This window comes from Ornithorhynchus anatinus, chromosome 8 (assembly GCF_004115215.2).
Source record: "Ornithorhynchus anatinus isolate Pmale09 chromosome 8, mOrnAna1.pri.v4, whole genome shotgun sequence".
In the NCBI taxonomy this organism is placed as follows: domain Eukaryota; kingdom Metazoa; phylum Chordata; class Mammalia; order Monotremata; family Ornithorhynchidae; genus Ornithorhynchus; species Ornithorhynchus anatinus.
This window is the reverse complement of record NC_041735.1, coordinates 8,077,323-8,102,383: the sequence shown is the minus strand read 5'-3', so window position 1 is coordinate 8,102,383 and position 25,061 is coordinate 8,077,323. Positions and strand designations below refer to the sequence as shown.

Genomic DNA, 25,061 nt, shown 5'->3' with positions numbered 1-25,061 from the left:
TCTTGGGCAAGTCACTTTCCTTCTCTGTGCCTCCGTTTCCTCATCTATAAAATGGAGATTAAGAATGCGAGTCCTATGTGGGACAGGGACTGTGTCCGACCCGATTATCTTGTAACTACCCCAGCTCAGAGTACAGTGCCTGGCACATAGTAAGCTCTTAATAAATGCCACGATTCTTATTTTTAGAAGGAAGTGCAATAGTCCCACTCCGTAAATGCTTCTCCTCAACCCTGAGCTCAAGTCCCCGAAGGACTGGGTCCGGGAGTCGCCCAGACGGAGGGGCTCTGGATTGCACAGCAGAGGGGGCCGGACAATACCCTCACCGTTTGGACCTTAGGAGGAGTCCTGGGGACCAGGAACCAGGTTCTGCAGGGCGTTTTGCAGAGAGATGGAGCAGCGTGGACCAGTGGAAAAAGCGCGAGCCAGGAAGTCAGAGGACCTGGGTTCTAACCTTGGCTCTACCAAGTGCCTGCTCTGTGACCTTGCACAAGTCACTTCTCTTCTCTGGGCCTCAGTTTCCTCATTGGTAAAATGGGAATTTAAAGCCTGTTCTCCCTATCTAGCCTGTGAGGGCTTATATCTGCCCCAGAGCTTCTGTGTGACCTTGCGCAAGTCACTTCCCTTCTCTGGGCCTCGGTTTCCTCATTGGTAAAATGGGAATTTAATGCCTGTTCTCCCACCTACCTAAACTGCGAGGGCTTGTATCTACCCCAGAGCTTAGAACAATGCTTGGCACACGGTTAGCGCTTTACAAATTCAATAGTCATAATCCTAAATCACAATCATAATAAAACCCATTTTAAAGTCCGACCCCAAACCCAGCCTCGACACTTGGCTTAATGAGAGAGTTCCTCAACAAATTTTTCCCCAGAGAAAAAAAGCACTGATCAGAAACAGTTTAATTGCTGTGCTGAAATGAGAAACCTCACCAGAGTCATGATGAGGTGGTGTTTTTTTTTTTTTAAAAAAACAACAACACTGAAGATTCATTAAAGAGGTCACCACAACCTGGGAATGCTGGTGTGAAAAACCACAAGTATTTCTGAACAATCGCTGAGCGGCTCTGATGCGATGATGAGTAACTTTCTAATGGGTTGTACGGATTTTCTAACCCAAAACAAAACGTACAGTGACTGGTAATCTCTCCTGGGTCCTAGATTTTCACTTTTCCGGTTTCCAGAGACAAAGACTTTTTTTTTTTCCCACTCTGTGGACAGGGAGAGGCAGTTTGTCTGCGGCCAAAACCGTCTTTGGTTTACGAGGGAAAGAGAGCTCAAGAGGGCCTGGGAGGGACAGGCACCTACCCAGATGACACCACACATTTCTGTACCTCTCACAACACACAGTTCTTATCTTCCAACTGTTTCCTTCAGGAGATCGCACTTACCACTAAACCACATGATAAACATCATCTTCGGGGTGATTTTGTGGTCTCGGAAGAAATTCAGGAGGTAGGAGAGTGGGAAAATGTTCACTGCTCTGCCGAACAGCACAAGCACCTGTCAAGAGCAGGCAAATGGTTTTCAACGTCAACAGAAACTCCCGACTTTGCAAGCCGCGGCTGGTGAACTCAACCCCTCTGGTGGTGACCGTTTTCTCCGGGAAAACAGATACAAACCATACAGAGTTCCCTGACATTGCAGAGTCGTCCAAAGGGAGCGGCATTTTAGATTCAGGCTTCCATCCGTCTGTAAAAGGATCGAGCCACCCATTTCTCTAGATTGTAAACTCGTTGTGGGCAGGGAATGTGTCTGGTTGTTATATTGTCCTCTCCCAAGCGCTTAGTACAGTACTTTGCACGCAGTAAACGCTCAACAGATATGATTGAGTGAATGAATGAATGAAAATCCGTTTCTGACGGAGACTAAGAACTAGAGGCAGACACGCTGGCAATGATTATACTTTCCTAATGCCCAGGGAGCGTTTGGCGACACCGAGAGATTCTTTTCAGCCCACTCTTGCTTTGGACCAACTTCTCTAATACCTGTTCTCCCTCCTACTTGGACTGTGAGGGCTTGTATCTGCCCCAAAGCTTAGGACAATGCTTGGCACATTGTTAGTGCTTAACAAATTCAGTAGTCATAATCTTAAATCACAATCGTAATAATACCCATTTTAAAGTAGTCTCTAATCGCATTCCTAACCGCCGGGGTCCACGGGAACCGAGAAGCAGCTGTGTATAACTTATTCATATTAATGTCTCTCTTCCCCTCTAGGCTCTAAGCTCGTTGTGGGCAGGGAAGGCGTCTGCTCATTCCATTGTACTGTGCTCTCCCAAGCGCTTAGTACAGTGTTCTGCACATTCCTTCACTTGTATTTATTGAGCGCTTACTGTGTGCAGAGCACTGGACTAAACGCTTGGGAGAGGACAGTAGAACGACAAATAGACACTGCCCCTGCCCATAACGAGCTCACAGTCTAGAGGGGGATACACACAGAAAACAGTAAATACGACTGATAATATTGTTCACTGCAGGGTCCGTGTAGGTTCTGGACAGTGCCTGGCATATTTTGATCAACTCAGTTATACTGTACTCTCCCAAGCGCTTAGTAGAGGGCTCTGCACACAGTAAGCGCTCAATAAATATGACTGATTCTGACGATCAGTACAGAGAAGGCGATTACATTTTGGCAAATTAGGGTGAGCAGCCGCTAAGAAAACCACAATGCCAACTGGTGGGGAGCGGGCAGACACACACCCAAAGAAACTGCTCACTAATCCCCATCCGAGACCATCCTTGCCCTGCCTTGCCCAACTGACTCGAGGGATTTTGTGGATTTGGGTTTCAGGTGCCGGGGAAGGCCTGGGAGTCATGAGACCTGGGTTTGAATCCCGGCTCCACCGCTTGCCTCGCAGGGGGACCCTGGACAGTCACTTAACTTCCCTGTGCCTCGGTAGCCTCATCTGTAAAATGGGGATTCAGTACCCGTTCTCCTCCCCTGACACTTACATGTGGGACTGGGACTGTGTACGACCTAATTATCTTGCATTCACCCCAGTGCTTAGTACAGAGTGAGAGACAAAATTACCCATGCAGAGAGTGGCGCTTTTAATGGAAAAGATGGACAGGGATGAAGAGACACGCTGTGCCAAATTTCACTGAAAGAAATGAGCCTATGCAAAAAGTTCTGGAAGCCCCCGTTTGTTTCATTTTACCCTTAAAAAGAAATTGAAAGTCACTTTGAAAATGACTCAAAGGGGTTTCATAAAAGCCAAGGCTCTCTAGACTTCCATGAGCAAATAGGTGAGGTTTCTTAAATTGCCGGCATGCCCGCCTTCACCTTGGTGAAATTAGAGCCTAGGTGAAGAATGCAATGGGAGCAAAGGAAGGTACTTACTATGCACCAAATGACAAAGGAAATTTCAAACTTGTGCGGGAAACTGAAAATCGACAGACCAAGGAATGCGAACACACATGTTTCTGAAACCAACAAAAGGAGAAAAACACTCAGCCCCAACCACCTTCTTCGATGCTTACAGAAGATACAAAACAACTCAACCCCCTGACCTAGCTAGGCAAATCCAATAGAGCCGTTTGCTCTCTGACTGCTATCCTGCCAACATTTCGACTGCTTCCCACATCCCGCAAACGGGGAACAAAAAGCGGAAACTTTTTTTGTGATTTGGAACTTCTCATTCAACAGGCCGACTGTTTAAATATTTTCCCAAAGGGGCACCTGTCGGCTAGGAAAACGACTCTACAATCAATCTGTCCCTTTACTGAATTGAACATTGTGGCCAGAAAGGAGTGACGGGAGGAATTAAACAGAGTGTGCGTGTGTGTGCAAGAGAGAGAGAGAGAGAGAGAGAGAGAGAGAGAGAGAGAGAGAGAGAGAGAGTGAGTGTTAGTTAAAAGCATTGGTTTCTCTATTCTGGCTTCCTCAGGAAGATGTCAGAGCAGGTTGGGCTTTGCCAGGATCTGTTCCCATGAAGAGTTACGCTCTCCACCCTCTGCTTCACGTCCAGCCACAAATGACAATTACCCTCTATTTTCAGGGTGACAGTACACGCTTAAATAGGTAGTTTATGAAATTGGTGATTTCCTTAATTGCAGCCATTGCTCAAACCGTAACAAGGCACAAGGACAACAAGCAACCCGGGAACTGTGTGGATTGAAACCAAAGAATGATAAAAGCTGGAGAGAAACTCAAAGAGGCGGGTAATTAAAAATTGCCTTGGACTACTTATGGCCGGACCGCTCGCGTTAGCCGAGGGGGCATCGACCAGCTCCGTGCCCAGTGTACTGATGGCTACCTGATAATCAGTTTGGCAGGTCAAAGTCTTCTCCGCTGTTCCTGCTGGAACCTGGAGATGAGTTTCTTGGTTCCAGCAGGGCTGCTCTTATACAACTGCCTAGCTTAGGCGGTGATTTCACTCTTAAGGAGCTTGCCCTGGGCTTTCCTAGTGGTTTGGAGTTCACTTTCCAAATCATTTTAGTTGTTTGTCTCTGAATTCCTCCAAGGGCTGGAGATTTTCATTTTTTAAGACTCGGTGACCCAGACTGCCCGTTGTACTCTGGATGCAGGCTTGCCCTGATTCACGGAATGGAAACCTGAAGATTTTTTGATTTGTTTTTGATACCTCTTGAGTAGGTCCAGAATTTTGTGGCCTTTTGGCTGCTGCCACTCCCTGGACCAGAAGAGAAAGAGGTACCGATAACTCCTCTACTCGCTTGAATGAGCTACAGCCGGTAGCTCAGAGCCCAGCAACGCAACTGTTGAGGAGTCTGTGTTATTTTCACTTCAATTCTTTGGCCCTAAAATGGGTTTTGGATGTAAAATTCTTGCAGAAGCTTCACGATGGGCTGCACCCCTGTCTACCTGCTCCCTGGGGCATCCACTGTCCCGGTGACAACTGGTAGGGATGAGAGGGTGAGGGACGCTATATCAAACGCTAGCCCTAGAATCAATTCCTCTTTGCGGATTCTTTGTCTTGGACTGACATTTCTCCCCTTGCCCTCTATCGCATATACGAGAGGTTTCTAATTGGATGAAACCCTGCTAAATTGATTGCGGCGACACTCATCTTTCCCCCAAAGTCCTCCCCAACTTTCACATTAATGTGAGCGCTAAGATCTTCATCTCTTACCCATGAATATTTTAAGCATATTTGCCATCCACCTACCCCAGTATCAACTCCTCCCTCCTCTGCAACATCACACGTCTCTGCCCAGACCCTCCATCCTCAATGTAATTCCATCCTCTTATCTGCTCTCCCATCTGTTCCCCTTCCAGAGGGTTCTACCCATTCCGGCAAATGGCATTTCCTAGACATACCACTTTGGGTACATTACTCCATTCGCAGCCTCCTAGTGAATCCCCTATCGCCCCGTGGATCGAAAATTAGAGGCCTTCAAATTTCGGCTCCGGCCCACGCCTCTCTTCTTGGCTCTTTTACCGTCCCACACTCTCTATTACAGTCAAGTTTAGCTTGTAGAGTCTTGCTCCTGAGTCGTCTTCTCCCACCTTTTGAATCTTTACCCAAATTATCCTTTAGGGATCAAAGCGTTTCCCTGTTCCCTTCTGCCCAACACGGTTCTCCTTCAGGGAGTTTTCCCTGATCAATCCCTCTACTCCCCTCCCTGCCCCACAGCACTTGTCTATATATGTACATATCAATAATTGCATTTATTTTTATTAATGATGTGTACGTATCTATAATTCTATTTATTTATAATGATGCTACTGATGCCTGTTCACTTGTTTTGATGTCTGTCTCCCCCCTTCTAGACTGTGAGCCCATTGTGGGCAGGGATTATCTCTCTTTGCTGCTGAAGTGTACTTCCCAAGAGCTCAGAACAGTGCTCTGCACACAGTAAGTGCTTAATAAATACGATTGAATGAATGAATCCCATTTTTTAAAAACCTCCCATTAATGCCACTATTATTAATTCCCTATATTCATCCCATCCATCTATTTTTTTTTCATGCACAGGAACGCCGCATGTCAGCACACAACAGAAGTCGGGATCGTGAAGGAACAGAACCTACCACACATGAAGGCCACGGTTCGAAGTGTTTGTTGCATCAAGATCTGGGTAACTGGAGAAAGATTATGGTGTGTGTAATGAGACATCACAATGCCAGAGAACAGGATGGCCATGATACCTATAAAACATTTTTAAATGACGTTATCGCAAAAGAGTAAACAGGGAGCAGAAAAAGCACCTACTCCATGTGACTAAATGACACTGTTGCCTTTTTTTCTCCAAGATGACCTAGATTTCAAACAAAGAAGAGATTTGGTCTTTCACTGGAGGAATTCAAAGATAAATTAGGTGACCTTCACAATGCTGCTGCAAGATAAGCATGAAAACCACACAATCCTCTGGCTAGAAAAGAGCTTAAAAGGGCTTCCATTTCCACTCCTGCCTTCAGGAAGTACAAGACTTTTAACCAACTGAGACAGAAGAAAATCTATACTGATTTAAAGATGTCCTTTGAAAAAAGATGTCACGGTATTCCTTGGAAAGTTCTTCCTTGCCTAATGGGGGCACCTGTTAAGCACTTACTCTGAACCAATCATTATACTGAGCACCGGGGCTGACACAGTCTCCGTCCCCCATCGGGCTCATGTTCAAACACGGGGAGTGAGGGTGGGGGACAGGAATTTTATCCCTATTTTACAGATGCAAAAACTGAGGCCCAGAAAAATTAAGGGACTTGCCCAAGGTCACACCCGGCAAGCGGAAGAGCCGGGTATTAGAACCCAGGTCCTCTGACTCCGAGGCCCGTGCTCTTTCCACTTGGCCACACAACTTTTCGCCTCTAAACTAATCCCCGGAACTTACTTTTTTCCATTTATTTTGTATCGGTATTGACCTCAGTGGAATTGAAGGAAAGAAAGTCTCATTAGCTTTGGGTTTCAGGTCAATGAAAATACAGCAAAATACAGTACCTCACAATTTTCCCTAGTGAGGGGATTACTTATAACTTTTCCAGAACACCTGCTCTGGAAAAAGGACCATACTAGGCCCTCTAGATCGTACGCTCCTTGTGGGCAGGGAATGTGTCCATCAACTCTGTTATACTGTCACATTGTACTCTCCCAAGCTCTTAGTAGAGTGCTCTGCACACAATAAGTGCTCAATAAATACGACCGATGGACTGATTTGGAAATATTCAGCAATCTGAGATAGGGTCCCTGCCTTTGAGGAGTTTACTACAATTTAATGGGGAAGCCAAGCACATACCCGATGACGAACAATCGTTCAGAGTACACGACCGTAGAAGAGAATAATGAATCATAAAATACATTAGGAGATACACTGATTCGTGAATTTTGGGGGGGCTACATCAGGGAAGAGAGGAAGGCTCTGAAGTAGGGGAATGATCTAGTTTGATGCTAACTAGAACAGCAGCAATAATCGACTATTATAATAAGCTCCAAAGACAGTGAACCTTGAAAACAAGGTACCATAATCACTTTCTAAAACACATTCTACCGTGTTCCGTAAACCTAATTTTGGGAACTGATATTTCCAATTGAAAAGTAAATCACATGTAATTCAGCTAAGCCACTTCAACCGGCAAGTCTATTGCATAAACATCACCATCTCTACATAATGGAGAAAATAACACGGCAAGGAAGCCGTTAATTATACAGCAATTGCCGGAACTGGTATCTATTTTGAGGAATTAACTAATCCCTTTGCCGTCTCACGTTTTGGCATAAAGGAAACCAAGGCAATGAAACCTAAATACGGTCCTTCCATTAAAAAGCCGGGCAGATCGTAGAGAAGAGAAGAAGAAAAAATAATCAAGGACAGGAAATTACTTATTTTTTCTCAACTCTATCCTCTTTTCCTCCTCACCTTAACTGTTTTATTATAGATTGTAAATAAATTCTATTGGCTATGTTGAGGTATTAGGATGCAGAGGTGCCAATCTTTCATTTTGAGGGCAGGGGTGAAAAGGGGACTGGATTTTTGAGGCGGGTGAGGGGTTGGATTCAAAGAGTTTAGGAGAAAATTCCCACCACTTGCGTTTTAGAGATGCTGTCGATTCTTTTGTCCTCTCCCAAGCACTTAATACAGTGCTCTCCACATTTTGAGGGACTCACCTTGGAAAATGTTTCTTCACATACAATCTTTCTTGAAGACCAGTCAATTTACAGCCCAAAATACTAAATTAGGCAAATGGACCTATTTCTTTCTTGCAGATAATAATTGATAGCTCATTTTCTGGAAGCGGGGGAAAATAATGCACCTGGGCTCCTGTCATGAAGATTGGTCATGTTAGAAACTCTGCTCATGAAGAATGCTCATTCATGTTACAGCTCTGTTGGATTGTACTCCCAAGCGCTTAGGACAGTGTTCTACACACAATGAGCGCTCAATATATACCACTGATGATGATAGATGAGCATCTGTTAAATCACGTCACCTTTCTCCTTAATTGCTGGGTTTTTCAAGAGTTGACCACTTTGCTAACTTGATTCCCAGCATTAAAAAGACCAATCCTATGAATTATAACAGGTGATTTGTTTGGCTTTGGGAACCAATCACAGTGAAACCTGAATAACAAGGGAAAGAGTAAGGGGGTGATGGAGAGATGAAACTATAGGAAGAAAGAGGATTGCTTTTCTCCTCATGTCACACTAACTAGAAATCTGGGGTCAGAACTGGGGTGATGGCAAGTTTAATAATGATGATAGTAACAATAATGATAATAATAACTGTGGTATTTGTTAAGCACTTACTAAGTGCCGGGCACTGTCCTAAGTGCTGGAGTAGACACCTCATCCGTAAAATGGGGATGAAGACTGTGAGCCCCATATGGGACAGGGACTGTGTCCAACCTGTTGACCTGGTATCTACCTCAGTGCTTAGAACAGAACTTGGCACATACTAAGCACTTAACAAACCTTATACTCTCCCGTTCCCCTATCAGTAATATATTTTAATGTCTGCCTCCCGCTCCAAACTGTGAATTCCTTGTGGGCAGGGAACATGTCTCTTTACTGCATCGTTCTCTCCCAAGGGTACAGTGGTTGGCCCACAGTAAGCACTAAATTAACACCACTGATGGATGGACTGTTAAAAAAAAACAGATCAAAATACTATATTCATATTAAACCCAAACACAGTAAGTGCTCAATAAATATGACCGAGTGACTGATTTGGAAATATTCAGCAATTTGAGATAGGGTCCCTGCCTTTGAGGAGTTTACTACAATTTAATAAATCCATGGCATTTACAGAGTGCAGAGCACTGCTCTAATGGTTTGGCAGAATACAATACAAAAGAATTAGCGGAAAGGTTCCCTGCCCATAACGAGCTTACAAACTAGAGTTGATTCCCTGATTCTCTCTCCATGTAGCCCAGCTGCCCTCTAATGCTCCTGGAAGTGGCACAAATGTAAGCAGAATAAATCGAGATTCAGTTGCAGATCGTGGGTTCCTAGTTCAAACTGTTAAATAAAGTGTCTCAAGAATTTGATTTATGTATTTATTTGATGGTATTTGCTAAGTGCTTATTATGTGTAGAGCACTTTTCTAGGCACTGGGTAGATTCCATTTTATCAGTTGGCGCCCCACGTGGGGCTCGCAGTCTAAGTATGAGGGAGTAGGATTTAATAGCCAGTTCACATTTAAGGAAAATGAGGCCCAGAGAAAGTGACTCACCCAAGGTAGCAGGGCAAGCCATTTGAAGAACTGGAATTAGAATCCAGTTTCCCTGATTCAATCAATCAATCACATTTATTGAGTGCTTACTGTGTCCGGAGCAAACTGTACTTAGCGCTTGGGAGAGTACAATGCAAAAGGGTTGGTAGACACATTCCCTGCCCACAGTGAGTTCACAGCCTAGACAGGGAATCAGATATCAATACAAATAAATTACAGATATGTACATAATTGCTGTGGGGTTGAGGGAGGAGTGAATAAAGGGAGAAATCAGGGCACTGTAGAAGGGAGTGGGAGAAGAAGAAAGCTCAGTCAAGGAAGGCCTCTTGGAGGAGATGTACCTTCAGTGATGCTTTGAAAGTGGGGAGGGTAACTGTCAGATATGAAGAGGGAGGGCGTTCGAGGACAGAGGCAGGACTTAGGCGAGAGGTTGGCAGCAAAATAGACGAGATGAAGATACAGAGAGTACGGTGGCGTTAGAGGAGCGAAGTGTGTGGGCTGTATTGTATCAGTAGACCAGTGAGGAGAGGTAGGAGGGGGCAAGATGACTGAATGTTTTAAAGCCGATAATACGGAGTTTCTGTTCGATGTGGAGGTGGATGGGTAATCGCTAGAGGTTCTTGAGTGGGGAAACATGGAATGAATGATTCCCAGGTCCGTGCTCTTTCCACTAGGCCACACTGCTTCCCTTTCTCCCTTGCAACCTACCTGAGAGTGAAATACCTTCCGCAAGTCCATAAGGAAGGTAAGCAAAGATAATCATCATTCCAAACTCCAGGGATGGTGTTTTTCTTAAATCGATATGCTTCAATACTTAAAATGCACTTATTAAGGAAAGAAATTCCAAGAACAATGAATGGCCAAAAAAAACCACCCCAAAACCCCACCAAGTTGGTTTTCTTTGTTCACTTCTGTATCGTGAAGAGGTTTCATATTCCAACCAACCAAATACTCTTGAAGAAGGGTCACTGGGAATTTTCTTTTAAAATCAATTAACATGAGAGATTGAAAAAGATGTGAAAACATTTTGAAATTTTAATGGCCTTTCGAGACAACCAAACAGCCTGAGCAGAAGCAATGGACGTCGCCTCTCGGGTAACTCTCGATGATCTGTGGCTCATCCCAGGACGACTCCCTAACGTTTACCCGTGGTAAATAGGTCTTTCTTTTGCAGCCTGGGCTCCACTGACCAAAGGCTGCCTTTCCCAGATGACAGGATGGTCCTCAAACCACCTCCCCTATTTTAAGCTGTTTTACGTTACTCTTGCCACTTCCCGGCACCTTGTGTACGCATAATCCAAAATGCACTTTCGGCTCTAAATGCTTAAGGTTAGGTGCCTGAGGACTCTCCAGGGTACGGACGGCACTTTAAAACAACAAGTCCCTATTCACCTGGCCACAGGACCTCACTGCCTATTTTCTTAGCTAATGCAATACTCTGACCTCAGTGGAAAACTCTGGATAAATAAACAATGGTTGGGGGGCTTGAAGAAAAGAAAAAAACACAACAACCCATAATCGGGGACTGTTTTCCTTTTCCCTTCACACTTCATTTACTAAAGTCATTAGGAAAAACCTACCAAACGATAACAAATTTAAGCTAGCCTAATTTGGTGAGAAATTAAGAGTGCCTGGAAAATTCCTCCTGTGTCAAGGCAGAAGTTGTGCCCATTACAGAACAAGCCGTCTGTTCCACCCACCTCCACAGCTAGCTGCTTGACATGATGGCCCAGGTGGCAATGTCTAACTGTGGCATCGGGCTGGCATAGAGACGGTCTGTCAATTGTTTCTGTTTTTGACATAATAGCAGTGTTTTTTTTAAAGCGACCGAGGTGACTGGTTTAAACAAGCTTCTCTCCGTTTCTCCGGTTGGAGGGGCTTACAGGTTGTTAAGCAACCAAATTAAACTGTGAAGAATGCTTTCAGAGAGAGCCCATTTTGGAAAAACTCAGGCCATTTTCACAGCCTTCCAGAAAATGCTTTTGGTGGGGCTGTGTGATTTTCTCAGTTGGATGACTTTTGATAAAAATGGCATTTTCCTCATTTTGGGCTCTTTGGTAGTTTCACTTACCTGGAAACTAGAAGATGGGAGAATGAAATGCAATTACATCCGAAATGGAGTTCATCTGCATTGACAATTCCGAAGTTACTATCATTTCCTCTAAGTGCTGAATTTCTCTGCTATTTAAACCACAAAAACTGGATCCTAATTATATAACAAGTGTACAGAGACTGTCCAAAGATAGATTAGAGATCTTTATCATTAAACACTGGCATTATTAAAACATAAAATCTGGGGCAAAAATCACCCCCCCTTAAGGGAATTCCTCAGCCCCCATGGAGGATTGAGGAGTGGCTGAAGGGGATTATTAATTTGACACACCGATTATTTTTTAAAGGATATCAACGCCGAAATCAGGCCAGTGAGAGTGCCAAGTGCCGCAGAACCAAAGAACATCTTGAGAAAATAGCCGAGAGCTTGCCAAAACGTTTGCCATCCACTGACATCTGACATATTTTTTCTTGTCAAACCTTCTGCCGTGCTAGGATTTGAGAGAGAAAGAAAATAATTCAGGAAGGGGAAGCTGACAAACGTGCGGGGAGTTATTAAACCAGACCGGCAGGGCTTCGACCACAGGGCACCTGAGCCCTGCTGGGTCCCGGATGACGGCTGTCAATTCCTCCGGCTCAGTCTCTTCCCCGCAAGTAATCTCGTCCTTTCCCCGGGAATCTTCTGGACTGACCCTGTGCCCAGCGCAGTGAGAGAGGGGTGAGCATTCAGCCTAGTGTTCCTGGCACCCTTTTTCCAGAAGATCCAGCTCAAAGAAAAGGGAGTTGCCATGAAAGAAGGAAGCCTGGGACGGGGCACTCTCTGTCCCCCTCCACTTTCATTCTTAGGCAGGTTCCACAATCAATCATTGGCATTTACTATGTATTTACTGAGTACAGAGCACTGTGTAAAGTGCTTGGGAGTGTACAATATGAGTTGGTAGACAATGTCTGCTCTCGAGGAACTTACAGACATTAAAATAAATTTCAGATAGTTTCACCACAAAGATGAACCCAGAATATAAGACCCAGGTACCCACTCTTAAAATAGTTTTTTTCCTAGGACACTGGAAATAAGAAATGTCATAAGAAATCAAGTATTGATTTTATCTCCAAAGGGAAAGAAATTCTGTGAAAATACAAATTTGGGGTTTTCCTGTGAAGTATCCTTGTAATGAAAACAACAAAACAAAACAGACTAAGTTATTTATTAACTTCATAAGAATTTTTTATACACTGTCAATTCACAGTGACAGATGTGTACTTGGATTTGTTTCTTGGGGTGCTTTTTTTTACTATTTTTTTTAACCAGATAATTTCCAATACTCACATTCAGGTTGCTTAACACTTAAAAAGGAAGAGACTAATGGGGATCCAAATTTACTTCTATGTATTTAAGTTACTGCCCAAGACAGCTATTGAGCTCAGCTGCAGCAATTATCGTAGGAATTAATTGTCATAGTAACACATCAAAGCTAAAAATAACAAAGTTAATTTATGGCTTATAAAAAAGAAAATACTTAACCCTACAGCTAAATACCAGGAACAATGATTTACTGCCATTCTATCTCATATGAAAACACCATTTACTTTTCATGCTTCATGGGAGTATTTGAGTAATGTCCTGCTCAAAAATAAGATTTAATGGTCTTAATAATAGTGACACCCAGATACGCACCCTAAACTGGGATCTAAAAAATGGAGGCGAGGGGGAAGCGGCAAAGCTTCAAAGGACTGACAAGCTGCAGTGATTAATGGAAAAGCCTTTTCAGGCCTAAGCAAAGGGAGAGTCTGGGAAGCAGCATGGCCTAGTGGATACAGCCTGGGCCTGGGAGTCTGAAGGACCTGGGTTCTAATCCCGGCTCCACCACTTGTCTGCTGTCTGATCATGGGCGTCACTTCACTTCTCTGAGCCTTAGGTTACCTCATTTATAAAATGGGGATTAAGACTTCAAGCCCCCTGTGGGACATGGAACTCTGTCCAAATTGATTAGCTTGTATCTCGTATCTACCCCAGTGCTTAGAACAGTGCCTGGCACATAATAAATGCTTAACAAATACCATTCAAGAAAGAAAAAAAAAAAGAGAGCCTTCGAGACTGGGGTGGCAGCTCGGGAACACCACGGTCTCTAGAAGGGCTGTGACAGCAAGGGCAGTCCAATCAACTACACTTACTAATGTCAGCTTCATTTTCTTTTAAACTCATTTCTAGGAGAAGAGACCCTCCTGCTCTCTGCCCTTGCCCTTTAAATAGCCACAGAGCACTTGAACTGCTCTGAAAAGATAGCGCCTCCGACAGCTTTGCGGCGTAAAAAAACTTGGGCAGAAACGGTTAACTGGAGGTTTGTTTTATTAAAATCTCAAGGTGAAGTGGAGCTGGGAATGGGTAATAATAATAATGTTGGTATTTGTTAAGCGCTTACTATGTGCAGAGCACTGTTCTAAGCGCTGGGGGAGATACAGGGTAATCAGGTCGTCCCACGTGAGGCTCACAGTTAAAACCCATTTTACAGATGAGGTAACTGAGGCACAGAGAAGTTAAGTGACTTGCCCACAGTCACACAGCTGACAAGTGGCTGGGAATGGGTAAAGGCAGAAGTTGAAAATGGTTGCCTTATTAAAATCGTAACTCCTCCAAGAGGCCTTCCCTGATTAAGCCTAACTCACATACACACTTACTTTGTGAGGACGATAGAGACTGCATCGTTGAGAATACTTTCTCCAAAAACAAGCATGTTAAGCACCGGATCCACATTAAGAGCATTGAAGATGGCGATGGTAGCCACTGGGTCAACTGCAGATATTAAGGAACCAAATGCAAAACTGTAAGAAAAAAAAGAAAAAAAAGGTGGGCCACTCTACTGACACTTGACCTTTGTCATCTGCAGGGTCAAATGGGACGACAGTATATATATAAAAATTAAAAATAACCCAATTGAAAGCAGAATGATATCGATTCACACGAACCCCACGAATCATAGCTCGAGTAACAACAAAGAACGCCACTGAAATCATCAAAGCGTTCTAGTAAGGCTACTTAAATTCAGGGAAAAGAAGAACGGAAAAGTAAAATTATCGGAAGTTACCACTTAAGAACTATAAATATCCAAAATGGGCATGTGGAATACTTCAAAAACGTAATTTTCTTGAAGAGGTATATGTTAAGAATGCCAATAAAACAGATCACTACTGCCATCTACAAGAATGCTCTACCCCAGGAGGAACTGTGGTATTTTTGATGCTACTGTGAACCCGCTACTACAAAAGGGATATGCGGTCCTACGTCAAAGTGAGGAATAGGGGACTACTTGGTCCGTGCCCCCTCTCCTAAAATACGAATCCCACTGACACAGCCCTTTCCGGCACCGTGACAGTTGAACTTTGCCTTCAGTTACTCCGGGGGAAATCCCGACTTGTGTCTGACTGGTAGAAATACCCACTCTTCTTGATTGGAGCTGTTCTTCCATCCATCCATCCATCCATCAATCAATGGCATTCAATGGGCACTCACTATGTGCAGAGCACTGAACTCAGCACGTGGGAGAGTACAGTACAACAGAATTGGTAGACACGTTTCCTGCCTACAAGGAGCTAACTGTCTAGAGGGGGAGACTTCCCTGGTTCCTCATCCCTTTTCTTTTCCTCTCTTCTTGGGTCCTGGAGGACTGGGATCCGATTGTCTAACTCTACTGAATTCCCCCAACTGCTTGCAACCATGCACTGCAAGTGCTCAGGGAAGATTACGGATTGATTCTACACCTATGTCCGTTCGTCTGTTTCTCCGCTTATTAATTTCTACTTATTGGTTGCTCTTTTGATCCTTTCACTGCCCGGCTACTCCACTGACTCCCAACCCAAATAACTGCCAAGTGCATGCGAGACTGTCCACAGCATTTACCCTTTTCTTGCCTCTGAATCTCTCTCTGTTTGCCTGCATCTCCCGTTGGATGTTATTTTGTATTTACTTGTAATTACTTATTAGTATTGTACTTACTATTAATAATAACTTTTGAGTAAACCTGGCAACTGAATGTTATTCAAGTTCAAAGATGTTCCTCAAGGTAAAATGATAAATATATGTTCTACTTTCCCTCTCTCTCCCCATTTCCCTTTCAGCATTCATGTCTCAATTTCTCTGTGATATTACGCTCTTCTCTTCCTTGGTTTTGCAGTTTCTCCTCTCATTCTCTCCTTGTCACTGTCTGTGCCTTAGGTCTTTTCCTCTTTCCTTCTGCCTGTCCCTCACCACTTTTTCAATTTTTTTTTTTTTTAAATGGCTCTACTCCACCTTCTCTTCTCTCTCTGCCCGCTCAGGCCCCAAAGCTACTCCCCTTCTCTGAGCCTTCCTAGACCATGCTTTTCTCTGATGGCGATTATGATATTTGTTGACTGCTTACTAGTCAAGCACTGTTCTAAGTATTAGACTCAAGCTAATCTGGTTGGACACAGTCCCTCGCCCACATGGGGCTCACAGTTTAAGTAGGAGCCCCTCCTTGGCCCACCAACTCCAAACTCCCTCCTCTTCCTCCTCCTGTCAGGAGCTGCTTTCCTCCTTCTGGGTTGTCACCACTTGAATGCAAAGCATTGTAACCACCCTGTGCCCCGCCGAGGAAATCCGGGCTGCACAGAGACAGTTACATCAGAGCAGTTTAGACCCTGACAGTTTGCTACTTTTTTATCCAGAAGAAATGAAGTTGGCCTAGAACAAGGGAAAAGGACACTTTTGCTCACTGGTCTCCTTCTTGGGGGGAATACAGAGGGGAGGTTGCTTATTTGCAGCCCTTTCTGTGCTAAGACCCCCTCTCTCTTTGCATCAAGACCCTCTCTACACATCCTCCATGGTCTTTTCCCTCTCCCACAGCACTTACGTACATATTTGTAATTTATTTCTTTATATTAATGTCTGTCTCCCTCTCTAGACTGCTCTCTGTGGACAGGGAATGTGCCTACCAACCTTGTTCAGTGTGCTCTCCCGAGCGTTTAGCACAGTGTGCTCGCAGTAAGCACTCAATAAACATGACTGATCGATTGACACGCACCCCGAAAAGAAAAAGGTGTAGACAACCACATTTGGGTTCAGTTCTACCCAGAGGTATTAAGTACTTGATAAACCACTTCCAGCGATTTTGGGAACCCCAAAAAAACAATTATATTTATTTATTTAATTTTGGTTAGTATTCTGCAGTCATCTGGGCTCTCTGGAAGCTTTGTTTACATGAGGTACTTAAAAGTATGGGCATATAATTGACATCCAGTATAAGAATGGCAGCTCCTTGTTTATTTCGGGAAATAGAAGCCAAAGATGTTATCTGGATCACAAAATATATTTTTTTTAAAGAAAACAAATGGTCCTGAAAATAGCCCTCAATGTTCACAAAACTACATCACTTAAACAAAAACTGTTTTACACAAATCACATAGCACCTTAGGTTTCAGCTGTGGATATCCCTGGAACAAGGAGCCATTCTAACAAAGATCCGATATATTATCTGTCTTTTAAAATATTTATTCCCAGTCTGAACGGCCAGTAGAAAGGACTGAATCAAACCCAAACAAGGCCATCATTTAACTGTGCTACCTTGTTATTCCACTAAGAGCTCACCCTCTATCCTTTTACAATGGAAGGCTAGGGAGTTTAATTTAAAGTCGGGTTTTTTGGATTAAGTCAAATGTGGGAAATGGTAAAGACATAAAATCGATGGAGTTGAACTCCTCAGAACACTTTGGGGTTTGCTTTCAAAATGCTTCTCAGACCCATGAAAGGAAAGCAATACGTGTGAAATTTACAATGCCTTGGTTCCTAATCCAACCAAGCCAATATAGCCATCCACACTGAAAGGCACAGTAAAAGCTTTAATAGGGTACAAATACAATCAAGAGGATGGGTCCTGTCTTTTCTTTAGCCCCCCAGGCGGCAAAATAATTGTCCAAGAAATGCAACAGAGTTGGAAATGGGATTTTAACCCTGGAGCTCTTACTTTCTCATCCTGTGATATGTTAGTGTCTAGGCTGTCATTGGAAATAAAGTTAACTGGGGATCGCTAGGCACAGTGAGAAATGGAAAGCAGTTTGCAACAGTCTGGTCTGTGATATTTCCAGGAAAGTTGGCCACGCGGCCATGGAAAGTTATATGACACTGCTCCACAATCGCCAGCTTACTCACTGTGCCCCGATCTCATCTTTCTCACCGCTGACCCCATTTCCCACGTCCTCCCCCAAGTCTGGATTTCCCTCCGCCTCCATATATACCAGATCACCCCTCTCTCCACCTTCAAAGCGTTATTAAAGTCACTTCTCCAAGAGGCCTTCCCCGATTAAGTCTTCATTTCCCTAGCTAGCTCTCCCTTCCGCGTCGTCTACGCAATTGGATCTGTGACATTTGATATTCGCCCCACCCTCAACCCCACAGCCCTTATGTACACACCTTCAAATTTGATATTGTAAATTACTTATTGATGCATATTAATGTCTGTCACCCCCTCTAGACTCTAAATTCACTGTGGGCAAGGAGCGTGTCTGCTAATTCTGTTGTATTGTACTCTCCAAAGTGCTCTGCATAGTAAGTGCTCAATAAATATCATTGATGTGCTCTGCTCTCAGTGATCGCTATAAAGTCGTTATGCTAATAACAATAATACTAATAACAACTTTGCCATTCTTCCTAGAGTCCAGAGCACTTCAACAGTACTTGATTTACCGCAGTTTCCCTGGGAGGGCAACCTCAAAAGCAGGGATGAGCTTGTCCTCTAGACTGTAAGCTCGTTGTGGGAGGGGAATGTGTCTGTTTACTGTTATATCGTACCCTCCCAAGCGTTTAGTACAATGCTGTGCACACGGTAAGTGCTCAATAAATACGATTGACTGATTCCAGGCCCCCCTGGGTTCCAGAACTCTTGGAAGCATCCTGCCTAGGCCTGCCTCTCCCCTTCCTCACCTGTCACAGAGGGAGTGCTGGGGCGTGGTGGGAAAATTTTCTCTCCCAGTACTTCTCAGCTTCCTATCTTGGCCCCGAATTTAGGATTCTGGTAGTCTTTAAAATGTCAGTGGTGGTCTATATTTTACTGCCCTTTTCTATTCATCCATTCATTCAATCGTATTTATTGAGTGCTTACTGTGTGCAGAGCACTGTACTAAGCACTTAGAAAGTACAATTCGGCAACAAATAGAGACAATTCCTCCCCAACAATGGGCTCACAGTCTACAAGGGGGGAGACAGACAACAAAACACGTAGACAGGTATCAATAGCATCAATATAAATAGAATTATAGATATATACACATCATTAATAAAATAAATAAATGAATAAATATGTACATATATACACATACATACACGCAGAGAGGGGGGTAGAGCAGGGGGAGAGAGTCGGGGCAATAGGGAGGGGAGAGGAGGAGGAGCAGACCTTCCCCCGACCAGGCCGTGAGCCCCTTGTGGGACTGGGATCGTGTCCGGTTGATTTTATGTTATGACTGCTCCAGCATTAGTCCACCGTAAGCCCTTGAATAAATACCGTAACTAAATAAGTAGCCTGTTCCCACTGGGCAAATGTGGAAAAAGAACAAAAGGATTTGCTCTTTTGTTGGCTTCGGGCTAAGGACCTCATTTTAAGCGATGAGATGTCAATGATTACGAACCGGTATTTGTGTCTAGTGAAAAAGGGGTTAGAAGTGACGTGAAAGTCATTATGGAGCAAGAAGGACAGTTTGGTTACAAAAGGAGTCAGTTCTTATCAAAGCTTCCTTCCTCTTGCCACATTCAAAATAATCATTTCAATCACAAAGCGTTTGGCATGAGTCAGTCTTGGAGAAAAAAAACCCCACCAGACTGCATACACTCAAGTAAGAGAGAGCTGATAAATACCCAGAGATGATTAGATTATAGTTTTTACAAGTTAGGTTGTTTTACCACACATTCCGCTTCAGGGAGTTTTCTCCACAGGAGACTATAATGCAGACACATCACAGGCAATGCAAGGGTTATTTTCTGGACTGTAAACTCATTGTGGGCAGGGAATCTGTTATATTGTACTCTCCCGAATGCTTACTGCAGCGTTCTGCACACAGCAGGCGCTCAATAAATACGACCGCCCGACTGACTGAAGGGTCCCACACTAAGGAAAACGTACATTGCAAAACTCCCCCGGTGTCTGGCGGGGTACAGACGCGCACAAACATCGACACTGCGTCACGCTGTGCCAAGAAACGTACGTGTGGTCGGAAGAACGTTGCTTAATTGTGCTTCTGCAGCCTATGAGAGGAAGGGTGTTACCTGGTGGTAAGAGTCCGGGGGCTGGGAATCAGGAGATGTGGGTTCTGATCCCAGCTCCGCCGCGCATCTGCTTTGTGACTTTGGGAAAGGCACTTCGCTTTTCCCGGCCTTGGGTATCTCCTCTGTAAAATGGGGATTGAGACCGTGAGCCCCAAGTGGGACAGGGACTGTGTCCAACCTGATTGGCTTGTATCTACTCCAGCGCTTAGACCAGTGTTTGGCACATAATAAACGCTTAAGATACCACAAGTATTATTATCCAAAATGCACAGTGAAAACACCTGTGACGGCAGAGCTGACTGCCCGTTAAGCCCGAGGAAGAGGGTCAGCCCTACCTTCCAGGCGAACGAAGCTGCTGTCAATCAAACATAATACTAATACTGGTAATTAAGGGCCTACTTTGTGCCAACCACTGTACCCAGTGCTGGGGTAGAGACAAAGCAATCAATCAATCAATCGATCGATAGTTCCTGAGCCTGTCTAGGATTCTATTTCGGCTAGAGAACCCCATTTTCCTCTCCAACTTCCATTTCTCATCTCGTGGTTCAACTGTTTTCCAGGTCCCTTCCTTTTGTCTGGAGGGCCAAAGTGCCCTGAGTCAGCCCCGCTCAGGAAGGCTTGCAGAAAAAACGCTCTTAGCTCTAGTTAGTAACAAAACCCTGTTTTAGGAACATTTACCTGTCTGTCATGTTGAGTTTAGAAATCACATCAGCCTGTAGAGAAAGAAACACAATTGTAAGAGAAGGCTTGAGGAAGGGAAAACGTCCGTTTCTCCTCTCAATTAAACAGACTGTCCATCTTTACGATCAATCACTCAAAGGTATTTATTGGGCCACCTTTTGTCACCAAACCATCGGAAAAACGGACAAAACGCTCATGTTTTGGTTGAACCATAAAATCCATATATTCAAATTACTGGAGAAACTACAGAGCAAAAAAATACTACAAAGAGACATTGTAATCTTCTCTAACATTAATATTTGAATTAGCCCTTTGCTTCCCGGAAAAGACAGATGCATCTTGGTGCTGAGTGATCTGAAGTATTGGGGTAAAAATCGGACCGGCTAGTCTTTGGTCACTGCTGGCAAAAAATTAAAAAAATCTGCTGCATTACAGAATGGCGCCCAAGTAAATCAACCGGTCCACCAATCATACTTATTGAGCACTTACTGTGTGCAGAGCACTGTACTAAGCGCTTAGGAGAGTACGATATAAAAGTTGTTAGGCATGTTCCCTGCCTACAAAAAAAAAGAAAATGGACTTCTGCTTCTTGCGTATAGCTTGGAAACTTATCTGAAGCCCAGTGATACTTTCATTGGCCTAGGAGCTCCTTAACGGTTAGGGTGGATTTTAAAGTCATTTAAGCTTGAATCTGCATGTCAACTAGGGGGTCTACCTTGACCGTGAGAAATCTGCAGGAGAAACTGCCCGTTTCCCGGCGTGTCTGCTTTTTAATGCGACATACGCCAATCATCCTCCCCCATAAACTCGAACTGGTTTGGGCGAAATCATGCGAATTTATGCAAAATCATTTCATCCAAATGCAAAATTTTTCAATGGTTCCAGGATCCAGAACCCACCTAACGATGGCCAAGAACTCGGATTTATTCCAGGAGGGATTTGGCTGCCCACACCTGAAATGTTTACTCCACGACACGCCAGATACGGTACCTATTTTGTGGGTTTAGATGTTTTTCTTACCTGACCTAGAAAATAAATTCCTCCGCCTACAATAAAAGCTGAAATCGCTGTGCCGAACACAGCAAAAAGGGTGATGGAACCGATATTCTGAAAGAAGTTACCCTAAAAGACAAAAAGTTGAGAAAATACAATTGAGGATGGCTACAAACCAAAAGGGTCCAGTGCTATTCACCCCACCACACCCTCACGCCGTCTCCCAGACGATGCGGACTTCATCAGTAATTAGTGCATTAAACTACGCTTGCCCGTCCGATTTCATTTCCATTTGGTCGCAAGAGACAAGAGCACTTAAAAAAAGTGAAAAGGGCGCCCCACAGATTCCATTATAAATATCTGAATTCCTCCCAGTCCTTTCTTTTCAAACCTACTATTCCCACAGAAGCTCTCTCTTACAACCGGGCGAGATGATCTTGCCTGGAGGAAGGGAGATAAGCAGGACAACGACCCAGGACCCCGTGCCATGTGGGACAGGGACTGTGTCTACGACCCGCTGACGAGGGAATGGATAACGCCAGCGGTGTCAATGTGGGCCTCGCCACTTCAGCAGCTCGAGGGCAGGTGGCTCGGGCAAGGGGGAAGTAGGTAGGAAGAGGGAGGGAAGGTCCCCGAATCAATCGTATTTATTGAGCATTTACTGTCTGCGGAGCACTGTAGTAAGCGCTTGGGGGAGAACAATATAACGGAGTTGGTAGACACGCTCCCTGCCTGCAAGGAGCTTACAGTCTAGAGAAGAGCAAGTCACCCAGATGCCTTCTTCCCCCACAGCGTGCCTCAGTGGAAAGAGCCCGGGCTTGGGAGTCTGAGGTCGTGGGTTCTAATCCCAGATCCGCCACTTGTCAGCTGTGTGACTTTGGGCAAGCCACTTCACTCCTCTGTGCCTCAGCTACCTCATCTGTAAAATGGGGATTAAGACTGCGAGCTCCACGTGGGACCTGATTACCTTGTATCTCCCCCAGCACTTAGAACAGTGCTTGGTACATACTAAGCGCTTAAACAAATACCATCATTATTATTATTACTTTCTCCTGATAAAGCAGCCCAGTTAGCTACCTAAGGCATCGGGAATTGTGCTCTTCTTTCAGGCACAGGCGTTGTGTCAGTCCAGAAGACTAACGGTCTGAAATAGGGATGAGTGGCATAAGACTTAGAATAATTATAATATGTGCCTGGTGAATTTTTAGAAATACAAGTGCCCTCAATATCTGCTTGAAAATTTCGATCCGATGCTGAAAATTCCACACCATCCTTTCGTTGCTCTGCTTAAACGGCAAACTAAGGATGCTGGATTGGGTTCTGACCTCTTTTCCCTCAAGAATCGTCCTACGATCTGTCCTTTGAAGCGGGCAGACTACAGGTACTAGCATTGCTTCTGAAAGGCAAGAAAACCATCAAGAACAGCCGTACACCTAAGAGACGGAAATTAAACATTCAATCGATTGATGGTATTTATTGAGGGCTTACTCTGTCAAAAGCACTACGCTGAGCACTTGGAAGGGGATAATTCAGCCGGAAGACCCGATCCCTTGGGAGAGTAAATGCAAGACAGTTGGTATATGCGATCCCTGCCCAGGAGGAGCCGAGACACAACGCAAAATATTACAGATAGAGGAAATGGCAGAGTGTAAGGAAACGTACATAAGTGCTGTGGTGCTGAGGGTGGGGGTGGGTGTGGGTGATTATCAAGTACTTGGAGGGTACAGATCTAAGTGCATAGGAAAAACAGAAGGGAGGGGGAGTAATGGAAATGGGAGGTGTCAGGGAAGGCCTCTTGGAGGAGATGAGATTTTAGGAGGTCTGTGAAGGCGGGGAGACTGGTGGTCTGTGGGATACGAGGGGTGACCGATGGGGGTTCCAGGCCAGAAGGAGCACACGGTCAAGGGGTCGGCGGCGGGATAGACAAGATCGAGGAGTGAGTTGGAGTTAGAACATTGGGTGGCAAAGGCACTGACATCAACTTCCCTCATTTTAAGGCTTCAATCGAGCAATAGTCCACCTCGACAACTCTCAACCCAAAAAGGTGCCAGGCTGAAGTGCAAAGATCTGGTCTGTAGTGCTGACAACGTGACCTTCAGTCCCACTACTGTTTCTGAAGAGGGATATCTCGGGTTTGGGCAATCGGATGCGTGAGTCAATGGTCTGAGAGATGCTTTGGGGGAAGGAAACATTTTCTGTCCCCCGGAGGGGGCAAATAACATCCCTTGCAAATCTCACTGACAGGCCCACCTGCAAGAACTCCCCTACCAGAAGTATGCAAAATGCGCCCTGAAACACTCCTCTCTGCCATCCTCGGCCTGGCAACGTTTCCCGGAGCCTGTAGGTGTCGTTTATAATTTTAACTTTATGCTATTTCCAGATACGTTCCGAAAAAGAGTTCGTTTTTCAGTTACACCTTTGTCTTATCTCTCTCTTCCCCATCTGCTCTTTTGACTCCCCCGCTTCTCTTTTCCAACTCCTTAATTTTCCTTATCTTCTTCCTCGTCGCTGTCCTCTCCCCTCCTGGCAATTTTCCTCTTCTGACAACAATACCGCCCCCTCCAAATTGGGGAGGGTGGGGGGAATGGAAAAACTGCGGAAAGGAGAATTGAAGAACGGGGTGCTAAACAACTCGACGAAGTGGGGAGGCTGTGGACGGTAAAAGAGTATGGGGCAAATTATCCAGGCCATGGGGTGGAGTTCCTGTTTCAGACCATCCGCTAAACTACTGTTTTCTTCATCATTCCAACGAAAAGTGACGTTTCCTGTTTCCAAAGGGATGAAAGACCGTCCGTTCATAGGAGGAAGTTGCAGCACTTAGAAGCTGCTTAGAAGCAGCGTGGTTTAGTGGAAAGAGCCCGGGCTTGTGAGTCAGAGGTCCTGGGTTCTAAATCCGCCTCCGCCACTTGTCAGCTGTGTGACTTGGGGAAAGTCACTTCACTTCTCTGTGCCTCAGTTACCTCATCGTAAAATGGGGATTAAGACTGTGAGCCCCGTGGGGACAACCTAATTGCCTCGTATCTACTCCAGCGCTTAAAACAGTGCTTGGCACATAGTAAGCACCTAACAAATACCATCATCATCAAGCGCAAGAGGCTATGGGAGATTCTGGACCTGCTGTGCAGCCCTGCAGACTGACTGAATGCAATTTGATGATGTGTCCAGGATTGAAAAGTATCCACTGACTGTCGGTCAGTGGTTCGGCCGTATGTGTCTATCGTTGTACTGCCCTCTCCCAATTGCTTAGTACAGTGCTCTGCACACAGTAAGCGCTCAATATGTAAGAGTGCCCGACTCGCTGTCAGATGTTAAACTGGAGACAATCTGCCTCATCCTGGCAATCAATCAGGTCATATTTATCGAGCACTTACTATGTGCAGAGCACTACGCTAAGAGCTTGGGAAAGGACAATACGACAGAATTGGTAGACACGTTCCCTGCCT

General features: G+C 44.7%; 1 protein-coding gene across 2 annotated transcripts in view; it reads right to left on the bottom strand.

Moving 5' to 3' along the window:
• Positions 1–25,061, bottom strand: part of SLC9A8 (solute carrier family 9 member A8) — a 54,849-nt gene that overhangs the window by 5,532 nt on the left and 24,256 nt on the right. For both annotated transcript variants that reach the window (XM_029070537.1, XM_029070539.1), the window contains 8 exons: positions 21,646–21,747; positions 20,623–20,657; positions 14,355–14,498; positions 12,031–12,169; positions 10,335–10,440; positions 5,992–6,108; positions 3,340–3,422; positions 1,388–1,499 (listed from right to left, as the gene is read on the bottom strand). In XM_029070537.1, coding sequence (XP_028926370.1) covers positions 1,388–1,499; positions 3,340–3,422; positions 5,992–6,108; positions 10,335–10,440; positions 12,031–12,169; positions 14,355–14,498; positions 20,623–20,657; positions 21,646–21,747 — 838 coding nt within the window. The remainder of the gene's footprint in view (positions 1–1,387; positions 1,500–3,339; positions 3,423–5,991; positions 6,109–10,334; positions 10,441–12,030; positions 12,170–14,354; positions 14,499–20,622; positions 20,658–21,645; positions 21,748–25,061) is intronic.